The sequence below is a fragment of the Cebus imitator genome, unplaced genomic scaffold (genome assembly GCF_001604975.1).
Source record: "Cebus imitator isolate Cc_AM_T3 unplaced genomic scaffold, Cebus_imitator-1.0 Scaffold494, whole genome shotgun sequence".
Taxonomy (NCBI): Eukaryota; Metazoa; Chordata; class Mammalia; order Primates; family Cebidae; genus Cebus; species Cebus imitator.
The window spans coordinates 1,189,499-1,210,985 of NW_016107809.1; the positions used below are offsets into that span (position 1 = coordinate 1,189,499).

At 35.2% G+C, this 21,487-nt stretch overlaps 1 protein-coding gene across 7 annotated transcripts in view; it reads left to right on the forward strand.

Annotated features, from left to right (window-relative positions):
• The window catches only part of STXBP5L (syntaxin binding protein 5 like), a 419,550-nt gene that overhangs the window by 231,678 nt on the left and 166,385 nt on the right, over positions 1-21,487 (forward strand). For all 7 annotated transcript variants that reach the window (XM_017513535.1, XM_017513534.2, XM_017513536.2 and 4 more), the window contains exons 11-13: positions 4,991-5,145; positions 15,433-15,505; positions 21,198-21,345. In XM_017513535.1, the coding sequence (XP_017369024.1) occupies positions 4,991-5,145; positions 15,433-15,505; positions 21,198-21,345 (376 nt within the window). The remainder of the gene's footprint in view (positions 1-4,990; positions 5,146-15,432; positions 15,506-21,197; positions 21,346-21,487) is intronic.

The window sequence follows — 21,487 nt, forward strand, 5'->3', positions numbered from 1 at the left end:
AAAAAAAAAAAAAAAAAAAAAAAACAATTTTAAAGTTTAGTTTTCTTATCAACAGTACCTATCTCACTGTGATATTCATGAGAATTAAGTGAAATAATGGATACAGCATGCAATGTCCTCTGTTTGATGAAGATACATACAGCTAGTGCTCGACCTACGACCATGATTGGTTCCGACAGACTGGTCGTAACATGATTTGGTCGTAAGTTGAGTAGGCTATATGTACAGTACTGTGAAATGATGTTATAAAAATCTTTAAGTCATATTTTATCATAATTTTCTTTGTTCATTTTATGCCATTCGTATCATCTCTACACCATTTTGTTTCTTATTTTTACATTCGTCGGGTTTAAGTAAAACACTGCATTACCAGTACAACTGGTTTAATATTTGTAAAACATACAAAATTACAAAATACAGGTGCATACAAAAATACAAAATACAGGTGTAAAAAATACCATAGGAAACATTTTCCCAATTGCAAAACATATCAAAATATATAAACATGTATGAAACATTTTATTGGCCACTGGTGCTTGGCTGCGGATCGCTGATGTCGTCATCTGAGGCAGCAGTTGGGGTTACCGGAGTTGGTTTTTTCATAAACATGGTGAGCTTTGTCTGAATTGTGTGTTTCTTTTTTTCTTCATAAATTTCATGATACGGACGAAATACATCGTGCGCCATTCGTTCAATCCTTGCAGATCGTTCGATGTTTGGGTCCATTGCTTCGAAATGTATAAGAAGTTTATTGGGAGGGGTTTGATGAAAAATATCCAAGACACAAAACACAAATTGCTGTACCAAGTCTGGGATAACAGTTGAAATGGTGCACGTGGAGATGGTAGTGCTGCCAGAAGCTGGTCCGCACTGTTGTACGCCCAGCTGGGCAACGTTTGCGCTGCCAGACGCGGAGCAGTCGTGGCTAGCGATTGTGGTCGTAAAGTTGAATGGTCATAAGTTGCATAGGTTGTAAGTCGATCAATACCTGTAGCGGGTTTCTTAATAAATATGTTACTTTTGTCATCATTATTCCATGTTGTTTAAAGTATTCAAGTATTCTTAACTTTTTTCTAGTCAATGATAACCCAGCTATGTGTAAAGTAATTCTTCATATTTTTAATGCAAAATAATAATATTATTGATCATAATTACTGTCATCCCATCTACTTGTGTACATTAATAAATTGCTTCTATTTTTTGTGATTACTACTTTATTAGAAAAGTCACCTCTGGAGCTTAGCACACAAGGAAGTTAAAAAGCAGAGGGGCAGTGAGGTTAAGGTTACTAAAATTTATTGCCACAGTAAAATGGGCCACAGTTAGGAAGTGGAATTACATGGCTATAGCCCCTTACCTGCAGTTAAAAGTCAGGATGGCTGTCACAGAAACAGGAATCTTAGGGAAAGTTCTACCATATAAGCTGCAGCAATAGGGTCTCTTACTGGACTGCATAGGTAGCACACATAAGGGATGTGTTTTCTTCTCGCTTTTATGTCAGACCAGCCATTTACAGACTTGCTTTACATTTTCAGGGATAAACAGACGTGTATATGGGAATCATTTGTCCCCAATCACCAATATGCTTACTGACACTCTAACTAAGATGGCCTCTAGGCTTAATAATTTTATCCTCTTCAAGAAAGGAATATTGATGTATATACCAACTACCCCTGGAATTATTAGGTTTTCTGAAGCTAAAGAAAGTTATTTTCTGGTAGTCTTTTAATCTGTTCCTATAATGGCAGCCTACTAATAGGCTTTATGTATAATTAAGTTCTCTAAGCCTCAATATACCCATTTGTTAAATAGAGTAATTATCTCACTGGGATGTGATAAGGATTAAATAAAAGAATGCATGTAAAACTCTGCATGTGATGCCTACAGTATCATAAATACTCAATATATGTTAGCATTTAATATTTATTATGTTAGACAACTTGTTTAATCTTGTTACCTTCATGGGGACAAAATTTTAATCCTGTTTATTTTATGTATTTTACAAATTATATGTACAGTAAAATTAACTTTTTCTTTTGGTGTACAGTTTCATGTTTTTAAACACATGTATAGATTCCTAAAACTACCACCACAATAAGAATAAAGAATATTTCCATCATTTCTTACAACTCTCCTATTGTGTTCCTTTATAGTCACTCCTCTCCCCAGCTCCCAAAGCTTAGCAACCACTGATCTGTTCTCCATCACTATAGTTTTGCCTTTTGGGGACTGTTATATAAATGCAGTTATATATTATGTAAACTTTTAAGCCTAGCTTCTTTCACTCAGTAGAATGCCTTTGAGATTCATCCAAGTTTTCTATTCATAATTTGTTATTTTTTTATTAATGCTTTCTTTAAGTTTGAGGACATTTCAAGTATATGGTTATTTATTTCTTTTATAAGAATCTATCTGATAGGAATTCCTTAATAGAATCTTTGTATTAAATAACACCTGAGACAGTTTAGTGTGGTACAACATTTAGTTTGGTACAGCATTATCAAGCAACTGTGTTCCTTTGACCACTAATGATATTCATAGAATAAAAGGGATCTGTAATCTAATAAATCTGAGAAATTACAAATTCTATAAAAGTAAATTGGATTGTTTACCTTATGATTTCACAGAATTTTTAACATATGCCATGAAATACAAAATTTCTAAACAGAGATACAGTTTTGCAAGTGCTTATCAAATTATCAAATTTAATGTTTTAATGCTGAGCAACTACCAAGTTGTATTGCACAGTTTGGGAAACATTAAACTAAAAATGAGAAATGTGGGCTTTTGAGTCTGGTTTTGAATCTTTGTCCTGGTACTCACTAGCTGCTTGACCCTGAACAAGTTTAATCTGCATTAATCTTAGATTCCTTATGTATAAAAGGGACTAATAGTACTTTCTTCATAAGGTTGTTGTGAGTATTACACAAAATTTACTTTATATATACACATAACACAATATATGTCACATGGTAAGCATTCAGTAAATTGTAGCTATTTATTACTAGAGGCAATATATAGGAGCGTTTAGAAGCATAGGCTTTGGAGTCTGATAGATCTCAATTTTCCTTAAATGTTGCTGCTTAGCTGTTATTTAACCTCATTAATAAAATGAGGACATAACTTATGAGGGCTTAATGTGATAATTAAATATTTAGCACAGTTAACAATGAGTGGTTCCCTGAGCACTTTCCTGAGGAAATAACTTTTTATTCAATCACTCAGTAATTTATAGAGAAATGCATCTATATTAACAACTAACTTCAGACCCAGAGTATTCTGATGCAGAATTATAATTAGAGCAGAAGAGGTTTTACTTCCTTTCAATGTTGGAGAGGACCTATTTCCAAAGTATATACAAAAAAGCCGGGGAGGTAAATTATTCCTTATTCTATGTTGGGATTAGTATTAGGGGATGAGAATAAATTCACCTACTTTTACACAAGAAAAAAATAGATATTTATGGCCTTTATTAATATTTATGGTATACAGTTAAGCTTAATATTTATGAAAAGATACTACATTCTCTTAAGTTGTGGCCTTCTTTTGCAAAACAAAGCAATAAACAAAGGTAAAATCTTTCATAGTATTTCATAAATAACTTAGAAATGCTTTTTAAATCTGGATAAATCTTATAAATAATATAAATATATGTTTTATAGAAATAATAAACATGCTTTTTAGTAGCACCATTAGTAGGTTGGTCACTTACCATATCAAATCACTGGTGCAAGACTATTACTCAAATCAACTGAGGTAAAATAAGTTAAAGTATTTTTACTTATTTTGCTTGTAACTCAAATATTTACATCATAATATTAAGGTAGAATAATAAATAGAAAATAGTACATGCATTTTACATATAGGTTTGGATAGAAACTTTGTTAAAAAGCCCCCCTTTTTGGTTATATAACCAGCATAAGATTAGCAAATGTCCCATCGATAATGTTTGGTGCCACACACAGTACAAAATGGAAGAGAAAAGGAAATCTTATAGAGTGATTTCCAGGGAAAAGTAGATTCTTCAGCTTATCAAATAGGATGTAAGTGAATTATGTAGGCGAGCATTATATACTCAAATAATTTGGTACAATAAAAGCCTCTAGTTCTTTTTTAAAAATTAGAAAAGAATATTTTCAAATTTGGTATTTACTTTTTCTTGAAAATACTTCCTGCTAGCACACTTTTTCTTTTGTACACATACACTAGAGATATATAAGTATTGATTTGAGAAATTAAAAATGAAAAATTTTGAAATGATTTCATAATTTTCAGATAGCTATAATGTTTTAGAGTCATCTTAACCCCACTCTACTATCTAATTGTATTTTATAAATCAACAGACAAAAATATTGTTTAAAGTTAGTTGAATAACATATATAGAGCTGATTGGCCACATGTAAAATAGAAAAGGCAATTTATCTTTGATTAACTATTATTCTCTTACATATTAGCTTTCTTCACCTTTTTATCTTTACTCTCTTTCAACAGAAACTCCATTATCTAGAATTTTTATTTTACTCTCTGCCATTTTGGGCTTTCCACTGTCACGTTTCATTTTATATTAAAATTTGTCTATTTTCTCTCGTAGAGATTTTAGGCCCCACAAGCCAGTTATCCTGATATTCTAACATGACTAATATTCCAGTGATAGTGATTTAGAGTTTGGGAACTAACTAATATATATGAAGATGCCTTTTGAGAGTCAGTGAGCACATCCACCTCCCTCCAAGCTCACTGCCTTTCCCCAAACCTACCCCAACATCTTTAGACTGATCCATTGGTAAATTTAATAGTGAGAATTTACATCTAGAAAGTGGGATATAGTAGAAGAGTAGGTTAGTAAATGAAAAATTTTGAGCCAGGCAAGTTTTTTACTGTCTGTCAAATTATATGGTATACAACAAACCTGTTCTTTATAGGTTCACTCCTGTGACTTTGGGTCATGTTAAAGGACTTCTGAGTCTCATTAATGTTTTCTCCTGTGTAGTGAACCATTCATAATATTCTCTGGTGGGCTGTCCTATGACAAAGCTTGTAGAAGACCAAGTTTAACCATCATGCATGGAAAAGCAATTACAGTACTTGAAATGGATCATCCTATTGTTGAATTTCTAACTTTATGTGAAACACCCTATCCAAATGGTAAGTAACTAAAATGAAACTTAATGTTGAAAAATTCATTTTTGAAATGACAAGTTTCTAACAAAATTAAGGTTAAATATTTTCAGTTTTGGCAGTGGATGTCTACTATGGTATAACACTGTGAGCTACAGGTGTTGGAGCAGGTTCTGCAATTGTACCTACTTGACAAACTGGAAATAAGACAGATGTAGTACAGCAATGCTGGAATTTCAGGTTCTAATATCAGGTAAGTGCTTTAAACTTTGATTAGATGGTGGAAGCTGAGCTGGGAGGGTCCGATAAGGGTCCGGGATGAAATCACTTGGGGAAGCTGAGGTCTCTTAATAGCCTCTCTCAGACCAGCTCCATCCATTCCATCCCAAAGCCAATCAAAGTTAAAGCACTTACCTTATATTAGTAATCTGTAACTGTGGTGGTGCTGCATCTGTTTCACATCTAGCTTTGCTTCAGATGCAACTGCAGCACCTCTGATTACTATAGGATTGCAAATCTGTGGTTAATGACGTTTTAAAATTTTGAGAATAGTCAGAAGAGCCTTTGGGAAGGGAAATGCATATATAATTTTATGATCCTGACTATAAAGACTTTTTCTAAACTTATATACAATCCGTATAATGAAATCTAATAATGATGAAATAGTTTCATAATGTGGCCAAGTGTGGTGGCTCATGCCTGTAATCCTAGCACTTTGAGAGGCCAAGGCAGACAGATTGTTTGAGTCCAGGAGTTTGAGACCAGCCTGGGCAACATAGTGAGAGTCCCTCTCTAAAAAATATAATAAATAAATAAATAAATAAAAATTTTAATGAAATCTAAAAAGTGAGAAATTTCCTCTCATAAAAAAGGAAATATGAGTTGTGTTACAACAACATAGTAAGTGTATATGTATTACTATATTTTTAAGAGGGAATATATAGATCTAGGGGAAAGATCACAGGATTTGGGGACAGAATATGTGGGGTTATGATTTAGCTCTGCCACTTACTAGCTAGGTGACCTTGGGCAAGTAACTTTACATTTATGAATTTTATTTATGATTTGTAGAAAGAGAACCATAATATGGTCTCCACATGACTACTGGAAGGTTAAGTTAACATACTTCTTAAACTATAAAAATATATATGTTGTGAGTTCTATTATTAAATGTATTAACTTTAAATTATTTAGTCTCATATTAAAAAGATGGGATAAACTGATATTAAATAGTAATCAATGTAGCACTTTATTTCCAAAGTTACTAGAGACAGACAATTTATTTATGTTTTTAATTGTCAAATATTTATTGAATCATTCTATGGCCTCAGTACTACAGGAACTTGTTAGGCATACAGATAAAGTATAAAACTAATCTCTGATGTCAAATTGCATAAAATCTGGTCAGATGGGTGAGATTACTATGATTTGTTAAGTTTAAGTAATGTAACACCTTAAGTGCTGCGTTGTATGGTTCAGACTATAAGTAATGTATTAATTTATAAGCTAATTAAATAGTCATGGTTTCATGCATATTAATAGCAGTTTTTGGAAAGAGAGGAAAGTAAGTCTGATTGTGAGACAGTAGAGTTGTTTAGAGAATAGAAAAAGAGAGAAATTGTCTTACAATATTTATGAATCACCAAAATATAAGTGTTCTTTGGAGTTACAAAAATGAATGATGAAGGAATAAATGAAGAAAGAACAGAGGACCAACAGCTGAGCTTAGGAAAATGCCTCCTCTGAAGAGCCTTGAGGAAGATGTGTGAGCAATAGAAATTGAGAATGTGTGGTCTGTGTGTATATAGATTTCTGCACATTGGTAGAGATGTTAGGATAATTTCTAATAATGTTCAATAAAGCATAAATGCAATGTAACCATTCCTATTCACTTTCAAGCCATACATATAAATCTTTGTTTTTCAGAAAGTGGTAATGAGGATGGAATTTTTTATTTGTCAAAAGCTAGGAGATGTACTTTAACTCTATTCACAGTGCAGAAAACGTTTCTGACCATATATCCATCTCAAGCAGAACTTAGTCCAAACCAGGGCCCCAGAAACCTTCCTAATCTAGCTCCTTCATTATAGTTAACCTCTCAAAGTAAATCACATTCTTGAGTGCATCCCCAACTGTAATCTATGGGGTTATCATTGGTGCTGGATTGTGACCCAGGACTCTCAGGGCACAGATGATAGCTCTTGGAGAGCAGGGTGAGTAGTGCTGGTGAGGCCAACTTAGGAGATAAGAATTAGGGTAAAGCCATTTCTGTGGCCAGATCTTCTGGTGAGGATAACTCTAATATTATTTCCCCCTTTTTGGGAGAAGGAAATATGGACCTGGCAGATTTGTACAAAAATGTTTCCTAGGAGGTTTCCAGGGGCCAATGGGACAAGCAGAAACAAATGCCATTGAGGAGTCCTACTTGGAAAGGGATCAGTAAAGATTAGAGGCTACCACAAATGTGTTGGCTGCTCTGACTATCTGGATGAATTCAGAACTCTACAAAGGAACATGGAAAGCATGCCAGGGTTAAGGAGGACTAAAGAAAGGGCCTTGGGCTATGGCAGGTTAAATGCCACACCACAAATCTTTGCCAGTTGGGCTTTTCTTATTCCCTTGGTCTATTTCAACAGTCCAGAGGACTAGAGGTAGTAAGCACAATGGAGATGTTGATAAATAGGCCAAATTATACAAATGTTTTCAGTAATTTGCCCTGTACAATGAGTTCCTAGAGCATTATGAAGCTCTTGAGAGACTTCTCAGGTTGGTATAAATGTTACAACAGGGCCTTAACTACTGCCATAGCTGTGGCCTGTTGACAATAGAAGCCTTCAATGCAATGCTAAAACATGCAAACTGTAACTGGTACATACCAGTATACTTGAGAGACGGGGAGCTGAGTAAAATATTGTTGCCATAACTCAAAGGGACTTTCTGGTAATGTGAAGTAGTCCATGAAGGCATGAAATGGTTTTCCAATATGGTGTTATAGACATGTTTCACACAGATACTAAGGTTGTGAACCATCTCAAGACATGCTTGCTGTCTGTATAAATATTGACCATTTTACCTTTGGCTGCAAGACATGTCTAGTAAGAGCATGCAGTTCTGCCTGTTGAGCAGACCTGACATGAGGAAAGATAAGGAAAGTAGCAGAATTAATCAAGTTATATTGGATCGTGATAAGGGGAGGTGAGGATAGAAAGAGAACTGCATAGTTTTCTAGGCCTCTTATAATGTGAATTGAGTAAAGCCCCAACAGAGTGTGGAATGCAGACAGTGAGGGGGTCCCCATTACTATTTTCATTGTAGCTTTTACAAAAGAAGTGGAAGCATCAACTTCTTTGAGACAAGGGGACTATAGTATCCTATGGGTCCAGTTTGTGTCCAATTCTGATATTTTAATTCACCTAGTTGGTTAGATTTTAAAGGGGAAATCCCCTGAATGTTCCCAGAGCATCCTTAGTCTGGATGGGGTGGCAGGGGAGCGAGCTAGGTGACTTCATTAGGATTTAGTTATAACCAAATATTGGAGGATCTTAGGAGAATTCAGAATCTAATCCAGCCTACAGCTAAATGATAAGGAATTGTGGATAATGCACAGGGTTATAATGTAATAGTTGATCCCACTTTTGCTTTTCTTACAAGCATAACTTTTCCTGTCCACATTGATCAAATAAGAAATCATAAATATTAGAACCTCTTGAAGCTAGATGGACCAACCAAGTCAGGTGTTAGATTTTACTTACAGTCTTAAGGTTCTTGGGCCTACCAGGAAGTGACAGTTTTTACTTACTCACTGTAAAGCTGGGAACTCTTGAAGACAGGTATTTTACATACATTCTTACATATAACATTTCAGTCTATATCTTGGTACTATAACCAATGTTCTTAATTGTATCCTGCTTTCAAGAGAGATAAGATTTTTATTTAACGTATATAAATAAAAATAAGAATGGTCATGTATAGCTTCTGAATTTTAGAGGAATCAAGTAGGGAGAAAAAGCAAATGTTTCCCCCTTTGTTCAATAAAGGGTGCTTTACCAAAATATTGCAAACTGTAGATAGCCTATGACAGAAAAATTCCTTGAATTTGGAAAACAAAACATTTAAGCCACAAAAACATTATCTTTATCAATTATTTAATTTCATTTAAATAATTTTGTTTGGCTGGCCAAGTGTAGTGGCTTATACTTGTAATACTAGCACTTTGGGAGGTTGAGTGGATAGCTTGAGCTCAGGATTTCAAGACCAGCCTGCACAACATAGCGAGACCTATCTCTACTAAAAATAAAAATATTAGCTGGGTGTAGTGGTACATACCTGTAGTCCTAGCTACTCCATAGGCTGACATAGGAGGATCAAGCTTGAGACCAGGAGATGGAAGCTGCAGCGAGCTATGACTGCACCACTGGACTCCAGCCTGGGCAACAGATTAAGACTCTGTTTAAAAAAATTTTTTTTTCTTTACTTTGATTAGCAATTTTAAACTCTAGCCCATTGCAAATACCTCCAGAGAAGAATTTAAAATAAAAACTGGATGACAAAACCCCAGAACAATTATAGCCAAAGATCTGATAAGAATTTCAATTGAAAAGGCAATTTAGACATTTTATTGGCATAATTTAACTTAATAATCGCTATTATCTTACATATCTTGGCATATCAGAATTTTAGGAATCCTATACAATTTCACACATTTTAATAACACACACATATATAACTTAAGGAAATTAAACACCATTCCTTGTTTGACAGTACTTCCTGTATTATTTATCAAATAAGCCTAATCAGTTAATATCTGTACAAGATGAGAGATAAACCATTTGAGGCCCTTCAGGGGGTCAACGTGGAAAATTGTAAAATTAATTTTAGGCCAAAAGACTTAATTAAAGATTTTGATCCTGGAGAAACCTACCAAAGATGTCAAAAAGTTCAAAAACTACTTTCTTGAATAGAATGATAGTTCACTGCCAAATAAATACTTACTCAACCAAAGTAAGAGTAACAATCAGAAGACTTCAAAAACAATACAGAAAGTTACATGGATGTAAAAACCTTAACCCTTGTAAAGCTCAGTTTTCTGAAGCACTCAAAACCCAACAAGGACAGCATAAAGTACAGGAAATGTTCTTCATAAAACACAGAATCTGTATTTCCTAAGCCAGTTACCTTGAACAGAGAATATATAGTTCTTAGCAATAGCATATGAAGTTCTGGTTACATAAAATAATTCAGACACATAAAGAAAAGCCAAGAGTACTCAATCAAGTTATAATGAGTAAAACATTGCTTTTCTGGAACTTCAGGATAAAAGTAAAATCAGAGAAACTAGGCAGTTCTCAAGAAGAAATGTGACAGAAATAGAATCTTGTTTGTAATTCAGAGGATGGTTGTTAAAGAAAGAGATTTCAGAATTAAAAATAAAGCTTCTTGCAATCTTACTAAAAGCAATTACTATTTTAAGAAACCTTTGTTTGCTGGTCACAGTGGCTCATCCCTGTAATCTCATCACTTTGGTAGGCCAAAGTGGGTGGATCACCTGAGGTCAGGAGTTCAAGACCAGCCTGGCCAACATAGTGAAACCCCATCTCTACTGAAAATACAAAAATCATCTGAGTGAGGTGGTACACATCTGTAATCCCAGCTACTTGGGAGACTAAGGCAGGAGAATCACTTGAACCTGAAGGTGGAGGTTGCAGTAAGCTGAGATTGTGCCACTGCACTCCAGCCTGGGTGATACAGATNAAAAAAAAAAAAAAAAAAAAAAAAAAGCAAGCTTTGTTGTTCTTTGTTGTTTAACATAGGACACCAAGTTTTTAAGTTTTGTATCAGTGTATTTTAACATCAAAGTTTATTCTTTAGAAAGACTGTACAAATAATTTATTTTAATTATAACCGGCTTAATCACACCCAAAATTTCCTTCATAAGTTCCCATTCATGAACCTTATCATGATATACTCAGACCATCTATGGATTACTGAGACACTTTGCCTCACTCTATACTTCTTCTTCTTAAGTAACCAGTCATGTCACTCTAGGAAAAAGATTTATCATGCAAGATTTTCTCTTATCTTTACATCTGTAACTGTCTCTCTCTCTCTCTCTCTCTCTCTCTCTCTCTTTCTCTCTTTCTCTTTTTCTCCCTCACCTATTTACATCTTTTCTATCTTGTGTCTATTTCCTTCCTAAATACACATTTTGATACTCCCTTTAAATAGCATTCAGATTAGAAAAAAAAATTTTTTTCTCAATAAAAGACACTTTTTCTCTTATAAATTTTTTCTCTTATTAAGCACACCTTACTTTGTTATACTTTATATACAGAATTATATATCAATTGGAATTTTTAGCTTCTAGTAACCTTAAATTTTATTAAAAACATGGGAAGCATGAAATCTTGAATTGCCTGTTACATATTATTATTTAATAGATAATAACCATTCTATTTTTATTATTTCAATTTTTTATTTTTATTTTTATTTTAGAGACAGGGTTTTGCTCTTTTGCCCAGGCTAGAGTGCAGTGGCATGATCATGGCTGAGTGCAGCCTCACACTCTTGGGCTCAAGTGATCCTTTCACCTCTGCCTTCCAAGTAGCTGAAGCACCAGGTGCATGTCATCATACCTGGCTAATTATTTTATTTTTTGTAGAGATGGAGTCTTGCCTTATTACCCAGGGTAGTCTCAAACTCCTGGCCTCAAGCAATTCTTCCACCTTAGCCTACCAAACTGCTGAGATTACAGGTGTAAGCCACCATTCTTGGCCAAGAACCATTTTATAATTGTCAGAAAAATATATTTCCCTATAACATTTTTATGGATATTTAGTCTTTCTGTTAGTCCTTCTAGTCTTTCTATTAAATTTGAGAAGCCAAAGACAACCCTATTTATGTTCAGTAATTTGTTTCAGTTGTTATCATATTTGAAAATGACTTCTACTTTTAACGAGTATCTGTTTGTTATTTTTTATGTAATTTAGGATTTCAAATTACATAAAAAATTATTTATAACTATTTATCCCATTTACATTTATTTATGTATGTTTAGCAGTGTGCTGAGATTACTTATAAAAACTGAGATATTAGACAAAGCTAGTCATCATTCCAAATTATTTATCTATTAATTATTTTATATAACTGCATGTCAGGCAAATATTATAAAAGTAATGACCTTAAAGTCAAATAATTCAGAGGACACAGAATAATTCAGAACACACAAACCGTCAATCTTAGACTAGTCCCATTTGCCAAAAGATTTCTAAGTCACGTGTACTTGACAAATGCCTGGTCTTACTTGCTTAATTTATGAGTACTCCTCTATTTATAAGCCAATTTGGTACCATAGATAAATACAACCAGACTTGTACATTCAAGCAGCTGCGAATAATGATAACGTAGCTTTAATTTTTAAAGCCTTAGCTATATGTCAGCCATAACTCACTAGTTAAAAGGGATAGTTAGATTCAAACTTCGTCTCTGTCAAACTAACAATTTTGGCTTAAATTTACCTGTTCCACATGGCTGAAACCCCTTACTGAATTTTAGAGAAACCAGAGCAGCAAAGTAGTGGGGCAGAGCAGCAGGAAGAGAGGAGCTAGTGGAAGAAGGCTAGCTCTATTGTCAATTAGAAAGCCCATAAGTCTCTTTTCTACATTAGTTATTACCCAGGATTCTTAGATCATAGAAGATCCCCAGTCCCATTATTTTTAATCACTATCAGAAAACTGCGGTATCTGGTGGGCTGACTGATGGACAGCTTCTTCCTCCACCTGCCTGGGATGGTTAGGGCACTCCCATTTCCAATGGTTCTCTTGTTTACAATATGCACATCATGGCCTCAAGAGTGTACAGCCATTTGGCTAGCAGTGTGGTTCCAGGGATCTTACCCATGACCATTATTTTTTGGCTACCATGCACTATCTTGCGTCTTGGTTGGTTGCGGCCAACAGCCACAGCAAGCAACATTGCTTGTTGTCTCATGTCGCATAGCTTTTGCCCGTTTTGGACTTGAACAAGACAATACCTTAAAGGCAATCTTGACCACTTGAGATATTGATATTCTCAACACTTTTTCTACTTTTTGTAGGTTTCCTCTTATACCAGGGATGCTGTGACTGATAAAACTCTCAGGTTACCTGGGTGTTCAGGGTCAATGTCAGTGTATTGCCTGAAGGCTTTAAAGACCTCAAGAAAGGAAGACGCATTTTCTTTGGCCACTGTTGTACCATTATGGCTTGTGCTGCTGGAGACCTGCTACAATTAACATTCCCCATTTTGCTTGGAGGTTTATCTCAGATGACTAGAGCAAGGCCCTGCTCTAGAGAGAGATATATATATTGTGGGTCTGCAATGTGGTGCTTATGGAGATTCCTTCCCAGTGAATCACCAATGGGTCTGGTATCTCCTAGTCACCTAGGAGTACCTAAAAGGGCTGAAGGGAGCAAGGTAGTCCCTCAATTAAATAATTTTCTAATTAGACTGTTTCTGTGCCATCAAAGTACTAACCACTGCTTAAGCCAGATATTACTATGCATATCTGAATACAAATATACAAACAGAAACAGAACCAGCCAATTAAGACAAAGCACAGCATTTTGGACTCTGAGTTTGATCCCCTCAATGAGAGCAAAAAGACAAGGCTCAAACTTGTCTCTGTAAGCTTCAGACATCTTTAATCCATTCTAGATGGGGAAGATTGACCTCCAGCTGATAATCAAGCAAATATTTGCTCAGTCTGTTTGATTGGAATAGACAGCAACCCTGAATCAGGCCTCCTTTGCTGCCACTGGCAGCTTGTTCAGGGTTTGCTAAGTGGTCTTAACAACATTAAACAAGTGACTAGACAAACCCTAAACTTAACATGTACACATGTACACATCCAAGTTCCAAGTTCCTAGTCAAGTTCCTAGTCAAATTTATAATGAAAAGTGCCACATGAGCATATCTCCTTATTCTCCTTTTAATCGAAGTTGAAATCCCTAACTTAGGCCCCCTTGTAGAGGTTGACAAGTCTCCCTAGTGGAAGTTGATAAGAAAGGAGCTGAGAGTTGGTCACTTGCACAGAGATTAATTCACCAAAAAATAAAAATAAAACAGAGGAAAAAAATATGTTCCAAAATTTAAAACTTTTCTTTGCTGCAAAAATGAAAATCAAAGCACCAAAAGTCATCAGGGCCATGCTGGGGAGACAGGAACCAAGAGCAAATCACCAAGTAAAACACCTGGACAGCTGCTCAGACCCTCAAGTGGAGCCCATCCCTGATACGGAGCTGGTGAGCCACGGGCAAAACTGCCCTGAAAGGATTTGTAGAAGTTCCATCTGGTTCACCAACTTCGTTATTGAACTAAACTGGGTCTCTTTGCTCATGCACAATGGAAAGCCAAACACTGAAGCACCAGGTTTTTGCAGCAAGAAAGGTTTATTGTGAGTGAACTGGCAAAGAGACAGATCTCAAAACTGTCTCCCCAAGCTGGGGATTAGGGAAGGTTTTATATTCAGAGGGTAATGAGGAGACATGATCTGATTGGCTCCTGCCATAGGATGATGCTAGGAGGTGTACTCTGACTGGATTTTTCCCTGGGGTGATACCAGGGCTCTATCTGATTGGATCCTGCAGCCTGGCATGCAATGTATGCTTCCTAATTTTAGTCCCTGTTCCTTGTTCTGGGCACTTAGTTTCTACCTGTGGTTGCATGCTTGGTTTATCTGGACATGTTCAGGTTATGTGGCCTTCAATCTGGGTGTCCATGGCAACTGAAGAGCTTTGTTATGTAAAACTTGAATTGGATTGATCTGATGTGGTTACACAATCTATAAATATATTTCAAATTATATTGAATTGAAAGTAAACTTTTAATTATAAGCAGTGTTACTCTTATACAGATGTGAATATATGTCATACCCCAGAGAAGCAGAGATACTATTCCTTCAGTACAATTTCCTTGTAGGCATAATATCAGATCTAAAATACAAAGGTATGGAAGAATAAGATAAATGTTTGTGAGATCAGGTGACAGATTCACTGTCTTCACATAATCCAATATTATTACCACTCCATAATTATTGAGATATATTTAACTCTATACTATGCTACTTTTAATTTTTTCTTGCTCTTTTTAGTGATCTTAATATTAAATTTGAGAAACAGCATATTTTTAAGTGCAGTTTGTTACATCTTACTTTGACTTACAGTTTGATCTTCTCACATAGTTTAAATAGTATTTGTATAGAGATAAAAGAAATGCAATTTTGCTGATTTTATAAAATATTCAATATGAAAACTTTTCATTTTTTATTTTTACTTGTAGAATTTCAAGAACCCTATGCTGTTGTAGTACTTCTGGAGAAAGATCTTATTGTAGTTGATCTGACACAAAGCAAGTAAGTTATCCATATACAGATTAACACTTTTAAGCTCTTTATTTTAGATAATTGGCATTTGTATTCTTTAGATAGGAAATATTCTTTGTGTGAATATTGGTTTGCTAGAATTACAGCAATGCACTTTGATTTAATGGTGAAAATGAAACCAGGAGAATTTGGGAAACACTGAGAAAATTGTAAGACAACTTAAAGGCATCAGCACCCGATGTTTGGAGAGAAGCACTGGAGATTCAGGACACATAAAATTGATCACATTTCTGTTGTTTCCTTAAAGAAAAGCTATCATTATGAAAACTTGTACAGTGTGATAGCTGAGTAATGGAAAATGACACATGATAAAAACATTATTGCACTACAGCAGCAAACAACACAGAAGACCAGGATCCTGTCAGGGGCAGAGAAGACAGGAGACTTCTTTTACATTTTTTTTTTCATTATGTTACAGGCAATTGAAACAAGTGTAGAATACTGCTATTATAGTGGTGGTCACACTCCTTTACATTGTCAGTAAAAATTTTCCAACTATACATTTTTATTATAATGGTAATAGCATGAAACTGATTTCCATCATTATATGTTCTTCACCTACTGATCTTCTAGCCTCTTATATTTATGACACAATTTTGTAAGTTATCTCTCCTCTGCCTGGAATAACCTTCCCTTCATTTTTTTCCCCTTATTAACATCTTATCTGTAATATTCTCAAGCCAGGTATCACTTCCTTATTTAATTAAATATTTCATTAACTATATAATTTGGTCACATATCCTAGTGTGGGCTCTCATAGTCCCCACATTTCTCTCTTCATAGCTTTTGACACAGATACAATTTTCTATTTGCTGTTGCTTAAAGATTGTCTCCCCACTTGGCTATAGACTCCATGAAGGAGGGGCTCTGTCTCCACATAGAGTAGGCTCTTAATAAATTCTTATTGAATAAATCAGTCTGAATTCTACTTTCCACATCATTTGTAAATGTAAGATCCAGGGTTCTTCCTCATACTAATTTGCAGATATTATTCTCAGTATTTTGAAAGGGATGTAGGATTTGGGCCATAAAATCATCATAACTGGGAATTCTGCTTGGCTGCCCTATTTATCAACATTACACTTTTTGTGTAGATGTAAGGATTTATGCTTATTCCTGTAAGAAGTTTTAACATAAGTCTTACTAAAATATACTCTTCCGATCTCATTGATACTCAACTTTTCTTTCTACATCATATTTGTTGGTTACTCATACTTAGTCTAAGTATCTAACATCCTTGCAGGCCCATTATACTTTACCTTTCATGTTCATTTTCTTTAGTATATATTCTTTCATTTAATTTTTGTTTTATTCTGATACAGTATGCATAACAGAAAAGTCACCATTTTATATATACATACATTCTTGTGCTTTTCATTATCCTATATATGTGAATTAATATTTTGTTTACAAGTTTTTATCTAACATTTTACCATCTTTAGTATGTAAAATCTCTGTGGCATTCCCAGTTCATTGGCTATTACAGGAAATTTAACATGTCAAAAACTGAGTATGTTCTCTTTCCCTCCAAATGGTTACCTCTCAGGTATGTTGAATGTCAAACAAGTTGTAACTTTGGAATCCTTTTCAATTTTTTTTCTTTTTATCTTTCTCCTTCCATTTGATCCCCAACACAAAGGCAAGCATTAGGGTTTACAAATTATTTCTGTTCTTGATTTCTTGGATTCATATCTTCATTTCTATATTCACAATAATCAGTTATACTTTTATGTCTAAATTCCTGTAGTAAATTTAGTTATTTCTCTTTTTAATATCTTTTTGCCTAATCTTGCCAATGTACTAAAATAATTTTTCTCAGACATTTCCATGATATTTCACTTTCTCAGGAGCCTATTATTGTTACCTCTTGCTGTTATCAAATTCTAAATTGTAGGCCTGGTCTTCAAGGGGATCCATTTGCACCATGGCAGCAGACAACACGGAAGACCAGGATCTCAAGGGCAGAGAAGACATTAATCTTACAACTCTTTAATCTTAGGAATGTTAATAATTTATACTCTGAAACAGAGAATCTCTGATATATCTAGTTTAACCTCTGGTACATCTAGTTTAACCTACTTGTCACTTAACTAAACATGAGTTGTTTCTTTAACCTGATTTTGCATATATAACTATTCTTATTTGAGATACTGTCTGCAATATTTCAGATTGGTAGAAAGAGAGCTCCTGCCAAAACACACACACACACACACCATATTCTCTGGAGATTGGACTAAATCCCTAATTTTTAAATTAAGTTTCTCATAATATGGCAAAAAACATAATAATGTGGCAATCTCTAAGCAACAGCAAATAGAAAATTGTATCTGTAACAGCTGCCTCCTATCCTAAAAAACAAACAAACAAAAAAAAAACACATTGTGTCAGAAATTATATGATGACACAGACTTGGAACAGATATAGCATAGAATAATACTAATTTCCTCTTAGTACAGTGACTGGTACATATGATGTTCTAAGTAGCTACAGGAATTTTAAATTTGATTCTATACTTATTTCCTTTTTAAGTTATAGTAGGTTTGAGAATATGAAATTTATTATGTCCATAAGTCTTCATTCCATCTATGTTCTCTAGTTCATGTAGGAAATGATCTTTAAGATATACACAGTCACATACACACAAACCTAACTATATGACACACATCTTTCCATTATACCTGCAAAAAATTTAGAAGTTTTCCATATATTACCTCTTTGTCTCAGTCCTTTTTATATTATTCTAAAAGAATCCTCAAGGCTAGACGATTTATGAAGAAAAATGTTTTGTTTAGCTCACAATTCTGATATCTGGAAAGTCCAAGATTGGGTGTCTGCATCTGTTGAGGATCTCAGGCTGTTTCTACTCATGGCAGAAGGTGAAGGAAAGTCAGAATGTGCAGAAATCACATGGTGAGAAGAAAGCAAGAGAGAGAAGGGGCAGATTTCAGGCTCTTTTAAACAACCAGCTCTCAAGGGAACTAAGAGTGGGAACTCATCCCTGAGGGAAGATGTTAATCTATTCATGAGGAATCTGCCCCTGTGAAGGGAAAAATCATCCCAATCCTAGCATTCTTCCCAAGTCCCCAAAACTCATGTCTTCACATATAAGATATAATCATTCCTTTCTAATAGTGTCAAAAGTTTTAATTCATTTTAACATCCATTCAAAAGTTCAAAGTCCAAAGTCTCATCTGAGACTCAAGGTAAGTTATTTCCAGCTGTAAGCCTATAAAACATAAAACAAGTTCTTCTTTTTTTTTTTTTTTGAGACAGAGTCTCACTCCCTCACCAGGCGCCAGGCTGGAGTGCAGTGGCGTGACCTCGGCTCACTGCAACCTCCGCCTCCCGGGTTCAAGCAATTCTCCTGCCTCAGCCTCCCGAGTAGTTGGGACTACAGGCGCACGCCACCACACCCAGTCAATTTTTTTGTATTTTTAGTAGAGACAGGGTTTCACCATGTTGGCCAGGATGGTCTTGATCTCTTGACCTAGTGATCCGCCCGCCTCGGCCTCCCAAAGAAGTTCTTTACTTCTAAGGTAACAATGGTTGTATAGGTGCTGGGTAAACATTTCCATTCCAGTATAAAAGCATAGCAAGTCCAATGCAGCTTTAAAACATGGCAGAGTATATATCAAACCTTAAATCTCCAAAATAATCTTCTTTGTCTCCATGTCCTGCATCCTGGAAACACTGGTGCAAGGGGTGGGCTCCCAAGGCCTTGGTAGTCCTGTCCCCATGTTTTTGCTGCATATAGCCCATGTGGCTGCTTTAATATATTGGAGTTGAATGTCTGAGGCTTTTTCAGACTGAGGTTGCACACTGCTGGTGGCTCTGCCTATGTGACAGGTTTCAGCCTGGGCACCTAGGCTTTTTGATATGTTCTCTGAAATCCAGGGGACAGCTGCCAAGCCTCCATGGCTCTTGTGTTCTGGGTGTCTGCAGACTTAACACCATGTGGATGCCACCAAGGCTTATCGCTTGTGCCTTCTAGAGCAGCAACCCCAGTAGTAGCTGGGGCCATCTGAGCCACAGTGGGAGCTGGAGTTGTAGGGATGTAAGGAACAGCATCCCAAAGGAGCACAGGGCAGTGGTCCCCTGGGCCTGTCTCCCAAAACTGTTCTGTTCTCCTAGGCTCCTGGGACTGTGATGGGATAGGTGGCCTCAAAGATTTCTGAAATGCCTTTTTTCTATTGTCTGGACTGTTAGTACTTTGCTCCCTTACTGGTCATGCTAATCTCTTTAGCAAGTAGTTGCTTGTATTTCTCCCTGAAAACACTCTTCTTTTCTACCACATGGCCAGCCTGCAAATTTTTCAGATGTTAATGCTCTGCTTCCCTTTTAATTATAAATTTTTCCTTTAGGTGATTCCACTGTGGACATAATTTAGTATAAGTAGTTACAAGTAACAATGCCACTTATTGAGCACTTTGCTGCTTAGAATATTTTTCTGTCAGATACTCTATGTCATCATTCTTAAGGTTAAACTTCCACAGTGCAGCCAAATTTTTGCTACAGTGCACCAATGCAACCAGGTTCTTTGCTATGGTACAACAATGGGGATCTTTGCTACAGTTCCCAGTAAGTTCCTAATTTCTGTCTGAGACCTCATCAGCATGGCCTTTTCTGCCTACATTTCTGTCAGTATTTTGGTCACAACTACTTAACCAATCTCTCTAAGAAGTTCCAAACTTTCCCTTATCTTTTTATCTTCTTGTGAGCTCTCCAAACTCCTCCAACCTCTGTCCATCACGCATTTCAAAAGTGCTTCCACAATTTCAGGTATCTTTATAACAACACCCGCTCCTCAGTACTAATTTTCTGTTTTACTGTTTTGTGTTGCTATAAAGGAATACCTGAAGCTTGTAATTTATTTATTTATTTTTAAAAAGTTTATTTTGTTTACAAGATTGGGCATCTGTATGTGGTGAGAACTTCAGCTGTTTTCTCTCATGGTGAAAAGTGAAGGGGAGCTGAGCTGGTGTGTGCAGATATTACATGATTAAAGAAGAAACTAGAGAGAAGGAGGAGGCTCCAGGCTCTTTTTAACAACCAGCTCTCAAAGGAACAAAAAGGGAGAATTCATTCATCTCCAAGACAGGATATTAATCAATTCATGAGGGATCTGCCCCCATAAGCCAAACGCCTCTCATTAGGCTCCACCTCCAACACTGGGGACTAAATTTGAAGATGAGGTTTGGAGGGGACAAACATCCAAACCATAGCACTCCCATTGAAAAAAGTCAAAATTTACTTATATATTAATATTTATAAGGATACTAAATAAATATTTACCATTGTATGTAGGTAAAGTGCTTAGTTTATATAAGTTTTAATGAATTAACTAAGTCAACTTGGCATATAATAGTTTCAGATTAATAGAATTCATTGTATCTATATTAGCAAAGCAGTGCCACTGTGGAATGTTGGAATTATGAGAAGTAAATTTTGAGTTTGAGTAAAATTTTACTAGCATTAATATTACATTTTATAAATTGCTATTATAAAAAAAGCACTTTTGTTCATACAATCCTTATTTTATGATACTGAAAAAAAAACAAGTGAAATTTTTAGTAAATATTTAGAGACATTTTAGGGCTTTATCAAAATGATTTTTTATTTTATCTTTGTAAAATAACACTGATATATTGTGTTTATCTATTAGTTTTCCGATCTTTGAAAATCCATATCCCATGGACATTCATGAATCACCAGTTACATGCACAGCGTACTTTGCTGATTGTCCTCCGGATTTGATTCTAGTACTGTATTCTATAGGAGTCAAGCATAAAAAACAAGGATACAGTAATAAGGTAAAAGTATAAATTATAAATAACTTTTCTTGTATTCATATCACATGTTTATACTTTTTCCCATTGCTTTATTTTCTGACATTCCATATAGGAGGACTTGAACTAAATTCTTTTTAAGTTATAAGCCAACATCTATTAAAGA